This window comes from Abrus precatorius, unplaced genomic scaffold, assembly GCF_003935025.1.
Source record: "Abrus precatorius isolate BTA unplaced genomic scaffold, Abrus_2018 Scaffold9, whole genome shotgun sequence".
NCBI lineage: Eukaryota > Viridiplantae > Streptophyta > Magnoliopsida > Fabales > Fabaceae > Abrus > Abrus precatorius.
The window spans coordinates 21,073,734-21,093,691 of record NW_020874439.1 but is presented as its reverse complement, the minus strand read 5'-3'; the positions used below and the strand labels follow the sequence as shown (position 1 = coordinate 21,093,691).

At 35.0% G+C, this 19,958-nt stretch overlaps 1 protein-coding gene across 1 annotated transcript; it reads left to right on the top strand.

Moving 5' to 3' along the window:
- The first annotated feature begins 718 nt into the window (after positions 1 to 718).
- Positions 719 to 17,774, top strand: LOC113849355. Its single transcript, XM_027479216.1, has 18 exons — positions 719 to 1,638; positions 4,463 to 4,592; positions 4,851 to 5,002; positions 5,095 to 5,205; positions 5,286 to 7,241; positions 7,318 to 7,434; positions 7,759 to 7,941; positions 8,051 to 8,113; positions 8,774 to 8,845; positions 8,947 to 9,207; positions 9,959 to 10,078; positions 10,577 to 10,636; positions 10,932 to 10,972; positions 11,073 to 11,150; positions 11,231 to 11,315; positions 12,333 to 12,501; positions 15,548 to 16,678; positions 17,306 to 17,774. The coding sequence occupies exons 1-16, from the start codon at positions 823 to 825 to the stop codon at positions 12,456 to 12,458; spliced, it is 4,371 nt and encodes a 1,456-aa protein (XP_027335017.1). The 5' UTR covers positions 719 to 822; the 3' UTR covers positions 12,459 to 12,501; positions 15,548 to 16,678; positions 17,306 to 17,774.
- The last annotated feature ends 2,184 nt before the right edge of the window (positions 17,775 to 19,958 follow it).

Here is a 19,958-nt window from a genome sequence, read left to right as displayed (position 1 = left end):
AAATTTAATTTGGTAATTGAAAATTGGAGATAAAGATTTGCTTTTATGCATGTACTTTTAATAGCTTATACAACGTACATATATTTTAATTTGATATAATATATATAATAAAATTATTTTTAATTATAACATTTTAAAAAAATTAATTTAATTCTATATGATGAAATATAATATAATAAAGAACTTTTTATGCTTAAACATTGTTTATAGAAGATTTTAAAGTTTATATAATATAATAAGTAAAAATTAAATAACATATTTTGTTTTTAAAATTTAGAATAAAATTAAATAAATTATAACAAAAAAGAAAGAATATAATTTCTTATTTATAATAACAAAATTGATCTATCTAAATAAGTAAATAAATATATTTATTTAAAATATAATAATTTAATCATTTAATGTTATAAATACTTTTGAAATATAGTATAAATTTACGAGATATAACTGTTATTAATATTGATAAATTAGTGAAAAATAAATAATCTGTGAACGTTACCCGAGATTTAACAACGAGGAAGAAAAAGATGAGAATGAATAGGACAAATGAATACAGTCCAAGGAAAGGCATATATGTATGTATATGTTCCTCGTTTTCAGTCTCATTTGAGCCTCTGTTTTTCTGCACTCCATCCAAACAGACAGCCCCCAAAACGAACATAAAAATCGTCAAATAATAAAAACAATAATAAGAAAAACTGCGCAGATTGGCGTCCTTTTCGCCACGCTCGTCTCCCTCACTACGAGATGATCCCTGTAACCTCCTAAACGATCGAAAATTCCCAAAAAAAAACAAACAAAACCTCTATCTGACTCGCTCTGATGGCTCACCACCAACTCATTGACTCGCTCACCTCCCACATCTCTCTCTACCATTCCCAATCCCCTAACCCTAACCCTAACCCTAACCCTCACCCTCGATCATCCATCCTCAAATGGTTCTCTTCTCTCTCTCTTCACCACCGCCAAGCTTATCTTACCATCGTTGATTCCAATTTCGTCCATATTCTCCTTCAAATGCTCGTCAAGCTCCGATCCCATGGCCATGGCTCCTTCATTCTTCTCCCTGACCTTCCCTCGCGAAATCCTCCCTTCCTCCCCACCCTCTGCTTCAAGAAATCGCGTGGCCTCCTCGCCCGCGACGCCGAGTCCGATGCCTCTGGGCGGCTTCTTTTTAACTCCGCCCGTCTGTTCGAGTCGCGCGAGGGAGAGGAGGTTGCTGCGTGCTCGTGCTCCCCGAGGGGCCTCGATGCGGTGGTGCTCGCCGAGGGCCTCGTGGAGGATGTGGACCGGTTTGTGGACACCATGGACCGGATCTCCAATGGAGGGTTCCTCCGCGGGGATGAGAGTGATCTCGGGGAGGATTGGGTGGAGCTGCATTGGCTCAAATCGAAGGGTTATTACAGTGTTGAGGCATTTCTCGCGAATAGGATCGAGGTTTCGATGAGGTTGGCGTGGTTGAATAGCAGTGGTGGGAGGAAGAGGGGTGTGAAATTGAAGGAGAAGTTGAATGCGGCTGGTGTTGCTGCGAATGTGTTTTGGAGGAAGAAAGGGTGTGTGGACTGGTGGGGGAATTTGGATGCTGTGACAAGGAGGAAGGTCTTCTCCACTACCATCATGAAGGCTGCGAAACCTTTGGTACTTTCCTGGGAACTCTTGGAACTATTAATATGTTGTAGTGTTTATGTAAATTGCATAATTAGTTCTCACTAGTTAATTCTTTCCATTTTGGAAGGCAACAAAGTTCATGGAAGATGTTAAGTTGTGGAATTCGTGGGATAATTAGGAAAATTTTGTATTGGATGTTAAAGGGAATACATTGTATTAATGGTTTTGTTTCATTGCCGTAAGGGCTTAGGGGGCTTAGGGTAATGATTTAGGAATCGAATTTGGAAAGGGTTTATTGAAAAATGTAAGATTTAATGCTACTAATGCATCCACTATGGTTTTCCGTAAATTTTTTTTTTCTATTTATTGATTTCTTAGGCATTGTTCTGGGCAATGGCTAGTGAAATACATTTACATTAGAATAGTTCAATGTGGAATCGTTATATTGTGGCATATATTTTGTGTACTTGTAATGTCTTGCTTATAGTTATTAACTTTATAATGGATCTACTATATTTCTCAAAATTTGGTCGATTGACAAGTTTGGAAAGATAGTGTGAGGGAGTCTACTTTTTTATCGATTGTGCATTGTAAGTAAAATTTAAACAAAAAATTGACACATTGTTAAGAGTAATGTGCAATTATTCATTCATTGATAGTTATACCAGAGAATAAGTATTATGATTTATGAAGTACAAACTCTGTCATGGACAGGACATGGCTAATGTCTGAAATATAGGATCCTAGGACACTGCACGGGCACACACGCACACACACAAGTAAACATTATTTTTTAATATAAGCATTTAGTTTCTTTATAAAAATATCTCAAAACAAGATATATCATATTTACCTTTTCAAATAAATATACAAAGTTTTATAATTTTTCTATGATAATGTGCCTTACGAAAAAAGTTAAGCATGGTTTTTTTATATTTTACATTATATTGTAAGCTAAATTTTTTAAACATTAAAAAATTGATTTTTTTTTTCATAAAAATCGTATGTGTCTATACTAAAGTGCTGGCTCAAGTATCTGAGCTAACAGAAGCCATATTTTTCATTGGACACCTAACAATGAATGTTTGATATGTGTTGAACAAGTGTTCGAGAAATGTCGGTGTAGGAAATGCATTTGATACTGTGACACTTCAAATAAGAGAGGTGTTTGTGCTTTGTAGATCATGATTCTACGAGATTGTTTCTGATAAGAATCTTGACAGAACCTTTCTATAAAAGCAGGCCTTTGTAATTGGAGAGCGCAAGGCTTTATAAACTTCACACTAGAATCTCATCCTCTCAATGTGGAACTAAAGTCCTGATTCTAACATTTCACTATGCTATGCAGCTCAAGTGTCCTAACATGCCAGCTGTGCACTAGTCCCTTGACTAGTTAGGGGAAAACACAACAAAAGTCATTGTAGATGGAGATCCCAAAACCTTATTAACCATATACTGAAATCTCATACTTCCAATATAGGACTCAGGTTCCATATCTTGCTATTGAATCCTAATAGTTTCATTCCTTAAAAGGAATATTTTTGTAATGTCAAGGAGAAGCATCAGCTATAAATTCTCTGATGTATTTTATAGTGAACTTTATTTATGCACTAGTGGTTTAGGGATCACAAAGCATCTGCCTTTTTTAGCGCAAATTGATGCATGAACATTAGTGAAAGATACAGGTTGTGCTTACTGGTGATGATATGTTGATTATATAATACCTTATAAACTTTATAGCCATAAGAGGATTTGCTGACTTGTTAGGAGGAAAGGGGAATAGAGGAAAAAGAAGCAATCTACATAAATAATAACTAGTGTGTTTATTTTTGTATGGGACACTTCATACTTCATCTAGAGATGTTTATTGCGGAACCTTAAATTTGTTGATAACCTAGTATGACTAAAGATGTACAGATGTACACTTAGACTGATGGATTAAATTATGGATAAATTCAAAATTAATTTATTAATTACTTAGAAAAGACTTGGATTGTCTCACGGAATTTCATGTAGTATTTGATCATTTGGATGAGTAATCACAAAAGAAAACAACATGATAAAAAATGACTACATATTACATACGAAAAGAATATTGGAGTACTACCTATTATGAAAAAGATGATAGAAAATCAACTAAGGTGACTTGGACCTGTGTAAAGGTTATTAGAGATACTAATGAGAAAAGTGAATGACATGACTTTTAGTTCAATAAAAAGGAATAGAGAAAAATCCAAATTAACACTGGAGAAAGTTATTAAAAGGGATCTTATAGTTTAATCTGTCTGAGAATTTGATTTTTGATTGAATGGCATAGTGTAGTGTGATTCATGTAGCTTATCTCACCTAATGAGATAAGACTTGGTTGTTGCTGTCTTTGGTCATCAAGAATTTGTTTTTTATTCAAAACAATATAAAAAAGTTGCATTTTGTTTGTCATCAGGAAAATATGGGAATGATATAGTGTTAAGTATCTGCAATGAAGAAGAGTACAATGATATAGAAGGCTGAGAAACTCTTCTATTTTTCTTGTTTATTAAAAAAGAAATGATTACAAATATTCTAAGATTTTTAAACTGAGCTCTAAGTGATGTATTTGATGTTTCATATCAGTTGCACATTGGATAAAAGTTATAAAACTTGGTTCAACCAATTTTTATTCATGTTAAATTTCATTTGCAATATCTAATCTTGGATGCGATGAATAGTTTTCTATTTTCTTTGTTTATGTCTTCATAATGCCAGGGATTATCTGTCAGTATATTCTTGGCTTCTTGCATGTTACAATTTAGGTTAATATATTTTTGAGGCCTTCTCAAAGTACCAGGCTGACAATTTATTCATATATTTTCAGATTCATGAGGTTTTAAAAGTGGCAAGTAGTGCCTTTGATGGTGAGACTTGGCTATACAGTGTGGGAGTGGATAAAGTAATGCAACACAATCGTCCTGTGTCAGCTCAAAGGACAGTCCCAGCTTTTCCTGGTGATATAGAATTTGGAACAGTTATTTCACCAGTCACTTGTAAAAAAACCCCTGCTGTAGCCAGAGCCTTTAATTCTTTGTTTGTGCTTCAAGATGTTAATATGATGGTAACATCAAGTCTTAATAGTGAATTTGATATAGGAAAGCTTTTCTTTAGTTCGTTGGGTTCTGTGTGTACAATATCTGATTGTATATTACGAAAAATGCGAGGATTTCTGATGGTTATTTCACTTGACTGCACAAAACTTGAACTATTAGGAGAGGAACTTGACAAGTCTTCATCAGGTAAACCTAAAGAAAAGCTTACTGTTTCTAACCGTAAAAAGAAGGGACGAAACCGCAATTCTAAAAGGCAAAATCCTGTCCCGAAGACATGTGTTGATGATATTTCATGTGAAAATCCACTCAAGGTAATAATGTTTATTGAAAGAGATGGATGGAATAGTTTTATCATATTAATGCTACCATTTACAATTCCGATTTGTTCCATATGAAATTCCAGGACATTGTGCATGGTAAAAAGAAGACTGATTTAGTGGGATCCAGGGAACTACCTCCTGTTAATATGGGGAAGGAGATTTCTATGGAGAGCTCTTCATCAACTGTTAAAATGGTTCTAATCTTTTTTCTTTATTCAAAGTCTTATCTCTTGTTAAAGATTTAAATGGTTTATAACAAGCCACTTGTCATCAGGATCATACTCAAGGATTGGATGTTGGAAAATTTCGAAGCACTCCAAGGAGAAGTAGAAAAGAGAAAAATAAATGTAAAAGCACCCCTATAGATATCGCAGGTGGAGATTCTCAAAAGTCAACTATGCATGCTGCCTCTACCACTGTTATTTCTGAAGGTGAGGTGGCAATATGTGATAGGTTTTTAGGTAGTTCTGCCATTCAGAATGTCAAAAATGACAATTCAATTGGTCATGACGTCCTTGCTTCAAATTCAAGCCTTTGTCGTTCTGTTAGTGGGCCTACTAAGGAGAACGGTTCTACAAGGAAAGTTGAAGGAGAGACTGAAGGTCTTGCTGAAAGTGGCAATAGTTTAGGTCCTCAGTGTTGTTTTTTGTCAGATGAAAGGAAAACTTTATCTTCTGGATTAGATACTTTAACTTGTGATGTAGATTGTAATGCTATAACTCCTCCAGCACCTGCATTGAAGCATGGTAGTTTCTTCAGCAAAGAAGGTACCTGTCCTTTGATCACATCGCGTGCTGCCAAAGCTGATATAAAGTCAATTACTCCAGACAAACTGATTGGAGAGGTTCATGGAAAAGAATTTGGGCTGTTGAAGGAGCAAGATAGATGTCTATTTGAAAGTAGAAATTCAGCTTTCTCAAAATGCAGTCCGTATGAGTGGCCTGGTGTACCTTCTATCTATTTTCCATCTTTTAACTCACATCTTCCTCCTGCCACTGATAGACTACATCTTGATGTTGGGCGGAATTGGCATAATCACTTCTGCCACCCATTTGTTCCGACATTACCACAGGCTAGAAATACACCTATTGAAGGTGGATGCAACCAAATTCTCTCTCGTCCTATTCCTATGAGTTTTGACTGGCCCCCAGTTTTTCGTGGTGGGATGACTCCGCTGAACTATAATTATGACACTGGTTTTATGTCTAGGAAGCAATGTACATTTTCGAAAGGATTGGCTGTTCACAGCATGCAGGTTGATGCAACTGCTCCTGATGATGAAAGAAAGTATGCTGGGGATGTATGGGATTTACCTGATCTAACAAATGCACCTGAGCTAACAGATGAATTTGACAACCACTGTGTATCTGAGGAAGAGTATGAGGTTCATACTGTTTCTGGTATAGATTATAATCAATATTTTGGTGGAGGCATAATGTACTGGAACCCTTCTGATTATCCTGGCAAGGGCTTCTCTCGGCCTCCCTCTCTTAGCTCTGATGACAGTCTATGGGCTTTGCGTGAAGCTGACATGAATAGGACAGTAGATGACATGGTTGCTTTCTCATCTTCATACAGTACGAATGGTTTAACATCTCCCACTGCTGCTACATTTTGTTCACCTTTTGATCCTGTAGGGACTGGGCCGCAGCCTGTTGGTTACATGATGTCAGGTAATGAAGTACCTGGAAAGATATTGCATTCTTCATCAGTTACAGATGCAGCAGTTGATGAAGATACTTCTGGTTCTTTGGGTAATAATTTAGCTGGAGAAGTTGAAGGGAAGGCAGGTGATTCACATCCATATCCCATTCTACGGCCAATAATTATTCCTAACTTGTCAAGGGAAAGGTTTGATCATAAAAGTCCCGGTGTTCCTCCCACCAGGCGGGAGCACCCACGCATAAAGCGGCCACCATCACCTGTAGTGCTTTGTGTACCACGTGCACCACGTCCACCCCCACCTTCCCCTGTGAGTGACTCCAGGAAGCAGAGGGGTCTTCCAACTGTTAGATCTGGTAGTTCCAGCCCAAGACACTGGGGAATGAGAGGCTGGTATCATGATGGGAGTAATTTGGAGGAAGCTTGTTTAAGGATGGATGGTGCTGAAGTTGTGTGGCCTTGGAGAAGTAATAATCTTGCAGTGCGACCCTTGATTCAGCCTTTACCTGCTGCCTTGCTGCAGGACCGCTTGATTGCAATGTCACAGATAGCACGTGACCAGGAACATGTAAGAAAGATCCTTACTCAAGTCTTACTTTATACTTGTATATGTTGGTCGTGATTGTGGGTTTTTTATTATACAGCCAGATGTCACATTTCCTTTGCAACCTCCTGAGTTACAAAGCTGTTCTGCACCAAGTGCATCTTTATCTTTGATGCATGGCATTCTCCATGATGAGATTGACTCTTTCTGTAAACAGGTATAGTTATTTATTAGTGATGTTGCTGACACATAGTACTTACACAGGCACACTTCTCACATGCTCCTTTGCTGCAGTCGATAACATCCTCTTCCATTGTAGCTTTTTTCCTGAATGATCCTGATTTTGAACGTACTTTAATAGATCGCGCTAATATCTTTATTCTTATTTTTTCATCTCTGTTTCCTATCAGCATTCCTGTTCTTTATTTAAGTTTATTCTGAATAGAATTGCATTAGTGTTTAGAAACCTTGTATTGCTTAATATCATCATCAGAAGACCTAAGAATCTAATCATGTTACTCATAATTATTGTGGAATCCAGGTTTCTGCAGAAAATATGGCCAGGAGGCCTTACATTAATTGGGCTGTCAAGAGAGTAACTCGATTTCTGCAGGTTCTGTGGCCCAGATCCCGGACAAACATATATGGTTCAAATGCTACTGGTATGTCTCTTCCAACAAGTGATGTTGACCTTGTGGTTTGTCTCCCTCCAGTGAGGAACCTGGTAATTTTTTGTCTCTTTTCTCATGTCTGTGTTAATTGAAATGTCATTTGATTTTGATGGATTAAAACCTCATTTTGTTTCTGTTTAACTCTTTTAATAAATTTTTCAGGAACCTATAAAAGAGGCTGGAATACTTGAAGGTCGTAATGGTATTAAAGAAACATGTCTTCAGGTATATTGGCTATAAACATGTTGAGTGTGCATATCTACATTTGACCCCTTGAGTGTGCCCATCTATGTTTGACCTGTTGAGTGTGCACATCTACGTTTAGTAGGATGTGTATAGAATTTGAGTTGTGACACATTGACACCTTCCATGAATACATAAAATGTGCCATGGTTTAAAATAATCTGCACTCTCCAATTCATTGATTGGTTTCTTTCTCCTTGAAACTTAACACACTGGTTTATGTCATTTGAAAGAATTGGAACTAATATATTGTGAGGTGATAATGAATAAAAATTATTGCTATACTACTAATTATTGGTGTGAATGGATATACGTTGGATAAACTTGAACATGGCTTTCCTGAAAAATGAGTCATTAGAATGTGTTTGTTACCTCTAAATCTTCCTACTCAATGTATATGGTATGGGTCTTGTTAATTTGTATTTTCAGTTCTGTTTGAATGTCATTTAATTTTATTGACATTTAAAAAGAATTTGTTGTTTGGGGTTGTAATTTGTTCTTTTTGTTTTGTTCTTTGATACGAAGTAATATGTGGATATTGTTATTTCTGCCTGCTATTTTGTAAATACTTTACTACTAATAATAAGAACAAGAAGATTTTGAGTATATCAGACAATTGACACTACTGTGCTCATGTGCCAGCATGCGGCTAGGTATCTTGCCAATCAAGATTGGGTAAAAAATGATTCTCTGAAGACAGTGGAAAATACAGCTGTAATACCTCTTCTCTTGAGCTGTTAATTGTTATTATCAACTTAAGTGTACTCCTACCATAATATCTGGTAAGATATCATGCTGTATGTTTTTGCTAGCAGATTCCTATTATTATGCTTGTGGTGGAAGTACCTCAGGATGTTATCATTTCATTGGATCCTATGATACAATCATTAAAAGAAGAGCTGCATTGTATGCATGGTGAACATGGTAATGGCAATCATTCTGAAATCGTCCATTTAGAAGAATCAGCTTTGTCAAAAGGCTCCCAAATGAATTTTGATGCTTTGAAATCTAAATCAATCCGTCTGGACATCAGCTTTAAGTCCCCATCACATACGGGACTCCAAACCACAGAAATGGTAATATCTAGTGTCTATATGGCTCTCAGTTACATAAATTATTATGGTTTCAGTTATTTTTGTTGGTATAAATATATTTTTTCTGATGGAAACCTGTCTGTCTTTTAGTCAAAAGGACATATGATTGGTGGTTTGTGTATAAACACTTGCGTGCATGCACACACGCACACACGCACACACATGCCTAGTTCAAGAAGAGATTAACATACTTTATTTGTCTGGGTATAAATCTTGAAGTTAAGTTTTATTCACTGTTTATTTGGGATCAGATTTTATTTTATTTTTAGAAGTCCACTCTCAAGCTGAAAAAAAATAATTCAGAAATATGTTGAATCACACCCACACTAATTTGTTTAAATAGATACCTTTTTTATTAATATTTCTTCATTCTAAAATTTATATTTTTTCAACCCAAGAGGAAACTCTGTGGTGTTTGGAATACTATACTATGTTACAAGTAAAGAATTGGATGCCTACCAGTGAAGTAGTCCACTTATCATACTTCTTTGATGAGGAATAAATGCAGCAAAAACTGTACTAAAAAGAAGGTCAATGATATGTTTTTTACCATGCTTTGATGTGTATGTTTTGTTTTTCTGTTATGTCCTTCCTGGTATGTTTACTATTAATTCAGCCACGGGCTCCCATGGTTTAGTAAACATATCACAAGAAATTGGATTAGACCCTGCTGAACGCAATTAGTATTTTTTATTGCTTGGTAATTCAAAGTTATGATACTTGCTTCCTTTAGGTTAAGGAGTTGACAGAGCAATTTCCTGCTGCTACACCTCTTGCTTTGGTACTAAAACAGTTTTTGGCAGATCGGAGCCTTGATCAGTCCTACTCTGGTGGCTTAAGTTCTTACTGTTTGGTATGCATGATTGCTTTCCTTCACAGAAAATTTTCATTTCTCAATGAATTGAAGCCCTTTTTGTACTGGAGCAATACAATTTGATAGAGCTTTCCAGATAGTTTTGAAGATCTGAAGATTTTATTTATTTTAGTACATTTTCTGATCTATCTGAAAATGGCCTGATAATTGTTTCATACAATCTTCTCCTTGGTAGTCTGGTGATGATCAGGTGGAAAAATGGATTTATGATTGCAGTTTCTTTATTCACGTGTGTTGGATAAACAGTTCAACATACCTTATTGCCTTTCTCTTTATTCATTTGTTTTTGTCACCAGTAGTATGCAATAAATTTTCTTTTGTCAGTGACTATGCTGCTCCTGAAAATTTTTCTTTCAAGGATTTAAGGAACCTGCTTTGTCATTGTTTTTGGGTGTTTCCATGAACATTGAATTTTCTTGATTGACAAATTTTAGTCTTTATCCTGCTAAACTTGCATTTGTTTTGTTTTGTATGTAGGTCTTACTAATTATACGTTTTCTTCAGCATGAGCACCATCTTGGCCGGCCAATCAACCAAGTAAACTTTGATTTCTTTAGTTATTCAAAGCTGTCTATGTTGATAGTCATTGAGGACTAATAATATTTCCTACCACCTTCTGACTTGTGCTAAAACCAAGGGTTGAATGAGACAATTGAAAGGGTGCAAAGATCCAAGCTTTGCTCCTTTGTTTTGTTTTTTCTTGTATTGTGAGGATTTAATATAATAGAACCAAGCTGAGTTGTTGAGAATCATTTAGTTCTTACTGTCTCAGTTCCTTTTTTTATTTTAGATGTATTACTGCTACTAAAACTTCTCTTTCATTTTCTGGCAGAATTATGGAAGCCTTCTGATGGATTTTCTTTACTTTTTTGGGTGAGAACTAATCATAACTCTATTTTTTTGTTGCCATTAAAGAGAACTTGTATAATCTTGCTTTTTAGGTGACAATTCAATTTGATGATTGTTCCTATAGGAATGTGTTTGATCCTCGTCAAATGCGGATATCAGTTCAGGGAAGTGGACTTTATATAAAAAGAGAAAGAGGTTGTAGGTAATAGAGAAACCAAACTTTCCATGTACAGTGATATCATTCCTATTTTTCCTACAAAATGAAAATGACCTTTTTTGCAGCATTGATCCGATTCACATAGATGATCCACTTTTTCCAACTAATAATGTGGGAAGGAATTGCTTCCGAATACATCAATGTATTAAGGTAATGATGCAGTTATTAGGAACTTCTTTTCCATATTTCTGTTGTCATAGGTGGCCTTTCCTATACCATGATGTCAGAAAAAAGAAACCCTGTGATTTATATTTTTTGCAAGCTGTTGAGCTAAACCTTTCGTGTAGATGATGCTGAGAATGGTAAGGCTTGGGTAATTTTGGCAGAAAAAACAGCGTCTCTTGTCTTCAATAACTGATTAAGTACAAGGTGTATATAAGGTTTCTGTGATAGTGTGAGAAATGCTTGAGGATGACAAATGCGCTTTGATTAGTCTTGTGGCATGTGTTGGTTTGTTATTTTCTAAGAGCTTCATAAATGATTCTTGAAAGTTGTAGAGGGGGTGGACAGTGGACTGATCTTGTAGAAGTTTGACAAGCTTTGTAAACTTACAACATAATTGACAGTAAATGAATAAGCTGCAGTGTTCAATCTGAAAGGTCTGCCTAAATACGAAAATTATAAAATATATATTCACCTCTTACTGTATCATTATATCCCATTTGTTCTTTTTAGGATTCTTGTGCTAACTCATTTTTTGCCTATGAAGTTGTGAAACAGAATTTCACATGTTCAATTGGTTCTCAGTGTTTACAGTTTCTGTTGATATGAATTTACAGGCTACTCCCCTTTTTCTTTGTTGAAACTGGTGAATTTGGAAATGTAAATGCACTAAGAGGGAAAATGTATATGATGTTTTTCAAATGATGGAAAGAAACATTTCCGATACTTGATTTAGTTCAGAAGATTTTGAAATAACATATTTGATGTTCTTCTGAGCACTTTGTGTTTGAACTTCTTGAAATTCAACAAAATCATTATTATCCACATTTTGTGGTGTCATCCATGAAGCTCACACAAATATTACACTAAAGTGTGATTTGCAGAATTACTTATGCTTGTACTGATTGCTCATTCATCTTCTGTATGCACAGGGTTTATGATTTACGCTTTGATGAATTTAACTTTTATGGTAGTGTTTTCTCATTAGTTCTAATGTTGGTGCAGGCATTTTCAGAAGCTTATTCTGTTCTTGAAAATGAACTCAAATTCCTAAATGGTGATGGTGAATCATGTTCAACGCCAAGTTACAGACTGCTTCCAAAAATCATCCCAAGTCTTGATATATCATAAGATTCTCATTACATGAAGACTGAAATGTTATGTAGTCTGAAAGGTACGATTCAAGTCACCGATGATTGGTGACAGTTGTCAAGATGTTTTTGATAGAGACAAAATCAAACAGTAATAACAACAATCAACATATTTTGAATGTAGTGAAAATTGTTAATCTCAGTATAGGATGAAGATATACAGATATCAGAAATGTAAAAGGAAATTAACAGGAAAGCTTTAGGAACCATTGTTCCTTGACCAAGCATATGGCCAAATTCTCAGTGACTTTCTTCCTATCTCCTCTACTCCTCCTCTTGCTCTCTAGAACAGATTACTCTCTCTCCCAACCATCATGTGGCCCCACACCTTGCCCACTCAGCATAACTAACTATCCCCCATATCCTTCGCCACGTGTCCCACCTTTTTCCCTCCTAGAACATACTCTTAACATGTAACTACACAGTTTGCCTGTTGCACCTTATCCATTGAATTATTGGACTTAGTTTTATCAGTTTTGAATTTGATTTTGCTTATTCTTACATTAAAAAGTGTTGAATTTTGTGTTTGAATATCTTTATTTTGTCAAAATAAAAATAACTGATGTGGGGGATATGGATTGGAAACGTACTTTATTATTTATTATTGAGGATTATGGGTTTTGGTTGAGGCTCCAGGCATGTTATAAGACCTTGACAGTGCCTGAATCACAGTAGTTAATAATGGTTGGGTGGTTGTAATTGCACTGCCACTGAATGGACCCTCCTTCCTCCCAAAGCTTGTGGTATTGCATTTCACTATTGTGGCATGGAGTGGGATGGTCACAATAGCACCCAGCTGCCAATGTTGCATGTGGCTCGCATAGTGGCTGCTTTCTGGCCATATGCCATTGTCCATCTTGACCAGATCCCAAAGTAGTGTTGCTAGCATTTGCTCCACCATAGCACCCCTGCCATTGTTTTAATATTTTTAATGAGCGGGAGTATTCCCCCTTGAATTGGGGTTAAGGAGCAGGAAATGAATTTCGGTTGAGGAAAATGATACATATGCACCCAAAAATGTGCACTTGTTTTATTGGTCAATTGTGTGATAGGGCATGGGAAACAAATTTGGCTTGATATTCAGGTTTAGAGAAGGGTATTGCAGTATTGCTACATTCTATAAAGGAGGTTAGAAGGTGAGTAATAAGTTATTGATTGATTGCTACAAGTTCTCTTAATAAGATCAAATTAGTTTTTTGTTAAACATCAGAGGGGAAGCTCTCATAATTAGATAAACCAAGAAAATTCTCATTCATTTGCTGGTCTTTTTAATATAATAGCATAGTTGTTAATAGCGCGCGATCACACTGCTGTAGTAGTGTCGAATCACATGCAGCAGCCAGCCACTATTCGAAGCTTGTTGTGGAGTGTTTTAACATCGCGTTTGTCATGGGTGCTATTGCACCAGAAATTGCAGCATTTTGCACATGTTTTGGCCGCTATTGGATAAAGCATATGAAAGCCCAAAGTTGCCCTTATTATTTTAAGGTTGCAGAGGCTTATTTTGGGGTTTGAGTCTAAGTGAAAACTTTAAATGGGTTTAGAGAAACCCATCATCCCCCTCCCATTTTCCCACTCTCTGTTCATTAATGCTTCTGTTCGTTCCTGTGTGTCTAAATTTAAAAACTTAAAATGGGTTCAGGGAAACCGGTGCATCTTTCTCTCCCACTTTCACACCCTCTGTTATTTGATGCTTCTGTTCCAACAATTTACAGCTGTCTGACAACTCTTGGGCCAGCTCCTGGTGTTTATTGACAATCATAAGCTCTCTGTCTGTTGTCACTTTTTTCTCCCAAGTGCTCTTTTTTCCTGTTGTTTGGCAACTGTCCAATAGGCTGTCCGAATCTATTTTTTTTTTTTCTTTTCTTGTTTTTCCACAAGTTGTCCCACAGGTCCTCCAAAAGTCACAGCCATTTTAGTATTTGTCTTTTAAATTTTTAAGCATTTATACATATAGTAAAACAATATGTAATTTATATAATAAAATTTCAGAATAGTGGCCATCTTGCTATAGTGATTTTAGAGTTGGCCACTACGTGTCGCTATCTAAGATTGATAACTATGTCTATGTGTAATATGTTTTTGAAATTATAGAAACTTTTGCTGATTTAGGAAATGAGCATCTAATGCTCTTAGTTACCATTTATAATTATGGAAATACTAACCTAGAAAATTGCATTTATTGCACCTAAAAAATGGAAATGCTGATCTAGAGGATTGTATTTATTGCACCTAATAATGGAAATGTTGCCTTAGAGGATTACATTTATTGTTCCCAAAAATGAAAATACTGACTAAGAGGATTAATTACATTTATTGCACCTAAAAATGAATTAAAGCCTAAAACTAGTTCAAATATATTAATTAATTAGGAAACAATATTTTTAGTCCAAAATAATGGGATTGACACCAAAGTCTCCTTTAATAGCTCCATTTAAAGCTTGTGGAGCTTGTTCATTTTAAAGCTTATTTGAACATCTTAGCTCATGTTTTTGTAATGGATTTGCTTGAGATTTGAAATAGATCCCTAGAGGAACTCATTTGTGTCATTCCTTGATCCACATCACTTATTATTGTTGAATTTGTATCTTTATGTTAACATGTATTGTCTAATTCACAAGCTAGTAATTGATTACCACATTGTTACTAGCCTGATAACCTGACAATAGTAGTTAACCCAAAATTTGTACATTTATTAACTAGTGAAAATTTGGGTGTACATATAACCACATGCCCATGTCTAATTAAGTGCATGTGCAGATTATATACCTATATGGAAAATACTAGAATAGCAGTCATCCCACTGTGCGCGATCCTGCTGTACCACTATTGGGATTGGCTCCTATCTAAGATTGATAACTATGATTTCAGTAAGATTAACACGTTCTACTTGGCTATATATAATATTCACTGTAGATTGTTAGATTTAGATGTTATGTATGTAGGCTCACATAAATTAGGGGTGTATTTTGGATATTTGTATCTGGCTGATTGTCTAGCTCTTAAGTTGTTTTTAAATTTACATTTTTCAGCTTAATCTGAATTTTTATTGTCCATTTGCTCTCATAGGCAGGGTCCTACTTGTGCAAGGTTATCCATGCCAAAATATTGGTCTTTTGCTCTGGGCATGCAGAGGATACCTGGAAGCTGGAGGCTGGCATTCTGAGTTGTGGGTGGAAGTTGAACAATGCAGTATTTTTCTCGTGTCTTGACTTCCAAGCAGTGTCACCTAAGATGTTTTCTTGCATGTGTTCATAAGTTTATTCATTGTTAATGTTGCCAACTGCCAAGAAAAAGGTTAGGACTTTATCCTAGACGTGGTGGTGGTGGTTGATCTTCTGGTCTGCTGGATCAGTGTGGCTGGTTTAACCAACTTACTGCTCAGAAACTGATTTCCTGCTCTCTGTCAGTGAGCTTTTTAATATATAATGAATGGCAAACTGAGTTCTTCATCATATATGTTGCCATGCAAATTGTATGCACAGTTCTTTATTTGGAAGTTGGAACCAGTTTCTGCATCTTTTTGCCTTTAAATATTTCCTTATCTTTGGTTTTTCTAACATTTCTTTTCAGTTGATGTGAAGTGGCAAAAGATGGTAATTTGATGCAAAAGAGTAATCTGAGTCTTCTGTCACACAAGTAATGGCACCATCAGCCAAGTTTTATTTCTGTTGCCTAAAGCACACAAATTCCTTTGATAGTAATTTGATGTTGTGTTTCCTGATATAACCATCTAGAACTCAAATCTAATTCCAACATCTGAGTTCTTTTGTCTTTATATATTTTTTGTTAAAGTAATTTGAAAAGCATGGAGGTGGAAGGAAATCTGCCAGCAAGTAATTTCTCATCAAAATTGGTGTTTTTAACATGTTAGAACTCACTGATATCAGCTTCGTTTTGCCACATAACTGAGTTTTCTACTTTTCTTATTGATATGGCTAAATAAATTGTGAAATTAAGATAGTCATTGTCTGCCAACTGATTGGAGTAAGGATCTCATTGTTGTTTATCTTTTTAAATTAGTATGATCATTATTCATTTTTCCTTGTTGGTATTTGAGATACAGAGGCCAAGCCTTGGTGCAATAGTAATTTGTTACCTCTTGACACAGTGATATACAGGTTCATGTTGCCAAAACAGCTTTTCCACTAGCGGAGTTGAGGTTGTGTACCTGTGGCCTTCCCTAGACTGAAAAACAGTGTAAGCTTTTTGCACTGCACCACCTTTTTGTATTATGTTTTGACACTTGTGATGAAAATGAAATCTCATGTATACTTAAGGGTGCGTTCTGTTTGATTTATATTTTCATTTTCTGTTTATGCATTTACTAATAATTACACAAGTGTTACTTTCTGTGTACTTGGTTGCCTGTTTTTGTGATTTTACTAAGCAAATCTTGAAAACAAGAAACTGAATGAAAACAGGATAGCATTCTCAGTTATTGAAACTAACTCACACCAAATGCACCCGTAATTTTCAAACTACCTTGATATGTGGTTTGTTAGCTGTGTAGTCCTTGTGGCCAGTGTACATATTTTTATCATACCATTTTCTTGTTCATTTATGCATAAACATATGATGCTGCACCTGAAAATTTGGGGTCTATTGTCGAGTCTTGGTGCTCCCGCTTGTTTATTCACCTCAGTAAAATGAATCTGTTTATTGCATGAATACCTGTTTGCTGCAGAAAAAAATTGCATTCTAGTTCACTTGTAATGCGAGTTTCTGTTGTTTGCTATTACCTCTGGTTTATGCTTCTGTATACCAACTGGACGTTTTTTTTCTCTTCAGCTCTAGCTTTTTACCATTTCAGTTTTTTCTGCTTAGGCTGAAACGTGGAAGCAACCCCTGAAGAACCAGTGGTTGGACTTGGCTGGAGGAATTATGACATGATAAATCGTGCTGTTTGCATCAAATAATTGGGTTATTGTGCATTACAAGATGTTTATCAGAATTTGGGGGTTATGCAAGTGATGCCAACTTGATGTGGTCTGACTTCATAAAGCTCAAGATTAAGGAGAGGATTTTATTAAAAGTAGAAAATCATTGTATTGATTTGATTGAATGAGATGTTAGAACAAGTGTAGCGTACATGTATATATATAGATTATCTTGTGACAGCTATGCAAAAAACTAACTTAAAACGACAAATTCTCCTAACTGTTGCTAACAGCTCAAGGACCAGGATGCAGTACAGTGTCTAGACTATATTATGTTGAAGGATGAAAGTGATCAACACGAGAGCCCATTTTTAATTTATCGGTTTCGAAACTAATAATAAATTGTTCTAGTTTTTACAATTCCATTTAATGTACACTAAGCGAAGTACCTATTTTCCTTTGTTTCACTTCGTCAAATTAACAAGGGTCGAAGACAGTTTTTAGATTTTCACGATAGAACTGAGAATAAGTAGGAGTGTTTGCGGATTGGGTTGGATTGGTCTTTAGATAAAATGTGATTTGATCTTATCATACAATTATAGAGTAGTTTAATTTAGATCAGTCTTAAATAAATTTAATCTAATCATTTAGTCAGGCAATTTGGATTGGATTGAATAATTTAGATTTCATATATTTTATCATTGCTTCTGCACTATTTTTAAAATAAAGTTAAATTTATATAAAACAAAATTTTTATAAAGAAATATGATATACAAGAATAATTTTAAATCCTTCTAAATGAAATATACTCAATTTCAATGGATGTGTCTGTAATGTCAATGGAATGGCTGCTTGTGCGGGTTCAGTGTTATTTTCAAGTGTCCAATGACGATTTTTCATTAGATTCTCCCTCTCCCCAACTTATTTCTCATCTTAGTTAAGTGGTAGATGCAAAAAGTTGTGGAAGGAAGGGAACATAGACTCCCAGATTCTAAGAAATTAAATTAGGAAGTCCTGGAAAAGCGAAACTAAATTTGGAACATTAAGTGATCGATAATGAAATTCGTCAATGATAATACGCGTAAGGTATAAAGTTATTATACAAACTATCGTCATGGTAAATGATTTTCTTGACTTAAAATGTCCTTCGAAGTGAATTTACTAAATAGAGTAAATTATGCTTAAAATTTTTCAAGTTATGATATCCTTATGACTATTTCTCTGTATCTGGATTTATATTTCATCTACAACATTTTAATTCGGTAAATTTAAATTCTTATGAAAAATCTTTATTAGAAGTACAACCGTTTTTAATTTCTTTTGAATTAAACTGCAGCATTAAGTTCCGTTAGTAAAAGACAGTTATTTGGACAGTAATTTCTTAATAATTTACGGACATAAAAATATCATTTTGGCACTTAACAATTTGACCCAAGCTCCTTTAAAAAGTATTTTCTTCTTTTAATATCAAATTTGTTTAATTTTTGACCCTTCGTTCTGATTAACAATTTGCATTAGTTGTGCTTTGGACTAACTCTCTTTTCCTTCCGTACCTGCAAATTTATCCATTTGTCTCGGTTTTTGTTATATTTTTCCTGTCCTTGTTTCTGCCCACTCTTCAGTAATGTTTATTACCATTGATATTGGCTTATAATTTTTACGTGTAGATGTAATTTCAGGTATCTTCTATCTTTGCCTGGGTAAAAGCGACTCAAGAAAGGTTTGTAACATCTTTAGTTCGATTTTGATTTCTGATTTCTATTTTATTGATGAGAAAGGGCGTTCAGATCCAACAACATTGTGCATCTTGCTTTTTATGTATGTTTGTGTATAGTTGATTGCATTAATTTTTTTAGCATATAATCTCAATTCTTAATTCTCAGCAAACTACTTGATAGGGGTGTATATAGGATGGGTTGAGACTAGTTTATCTACGTTTCTACCTTCAACATTTTTTTCCTAATCTTTAGTCGACTCAACCAAGATATGACAGTATTGGGATAGAACTGTGTTAACCTAACTTACGAACAAAATCTATAAATTTTAATATTATGTATAACTAAAGCAATGAACTAACGGAGTGTAAAATTACAATTAAAGTTTATTTTATAGTATATATTTTAAAATGATATCAATATGCAAAATGTAATATATTGAGTTTTATTATTAATACATTACTTGAAAAATATAAATTTTAAAAGAAAAAAGAACACCGAGTTGCGTGGGATCAACCTAAATTATTATTACTTGAAATCGCCTCCAAAATACATTGGATCACTTTCTACATTTTCCTATTTTACCCTTTATATTTCCTTGGGGTGCATTTTTATTACATGACAGTTTCTGTAATTTGCTAAGTACAAAGAAGAAGATCGGTGTAGAAGTAATACAGTTTCCTAATAAAAGAAAAGAGTGGTGTGTAGAGGTTCAAACGTCACAAAGGCATAGTGACAAAAGATATCAATCGCCTCTCAGTCTAATTTTTTAACAATACTCAAAACTCTGAGAAATCCCAATAGGAAATGACGAACGAACCAGAAAGTGAAACCAATTAATTATTGTTCACAATCGAGTTACCCTTACCACTTTTTCCTTTACTT

Coding starts and splice junctions, on each gene's coding strand:
- LOC113849355 (XM_027479216.1), top strand. CDS start 823: ATGGCTCACCACCAACTCATTGACTCGCTCACCTCCCACATCTCTCTC. Junction 7,242..7,317: donor TAGCACGTGACCAGGAACAT/GTAAGAAAGATC, acceptor TTTATTATACAG/CCAGATGTCACATTTCCTTT. Junction 10,637..10,931: donor TTGGCCGGCCAATCAACCAA/GTAAACTTTGAT, acceptor ATTTTCTGGCAG/AATTATGGAAGCCTTCTGAT.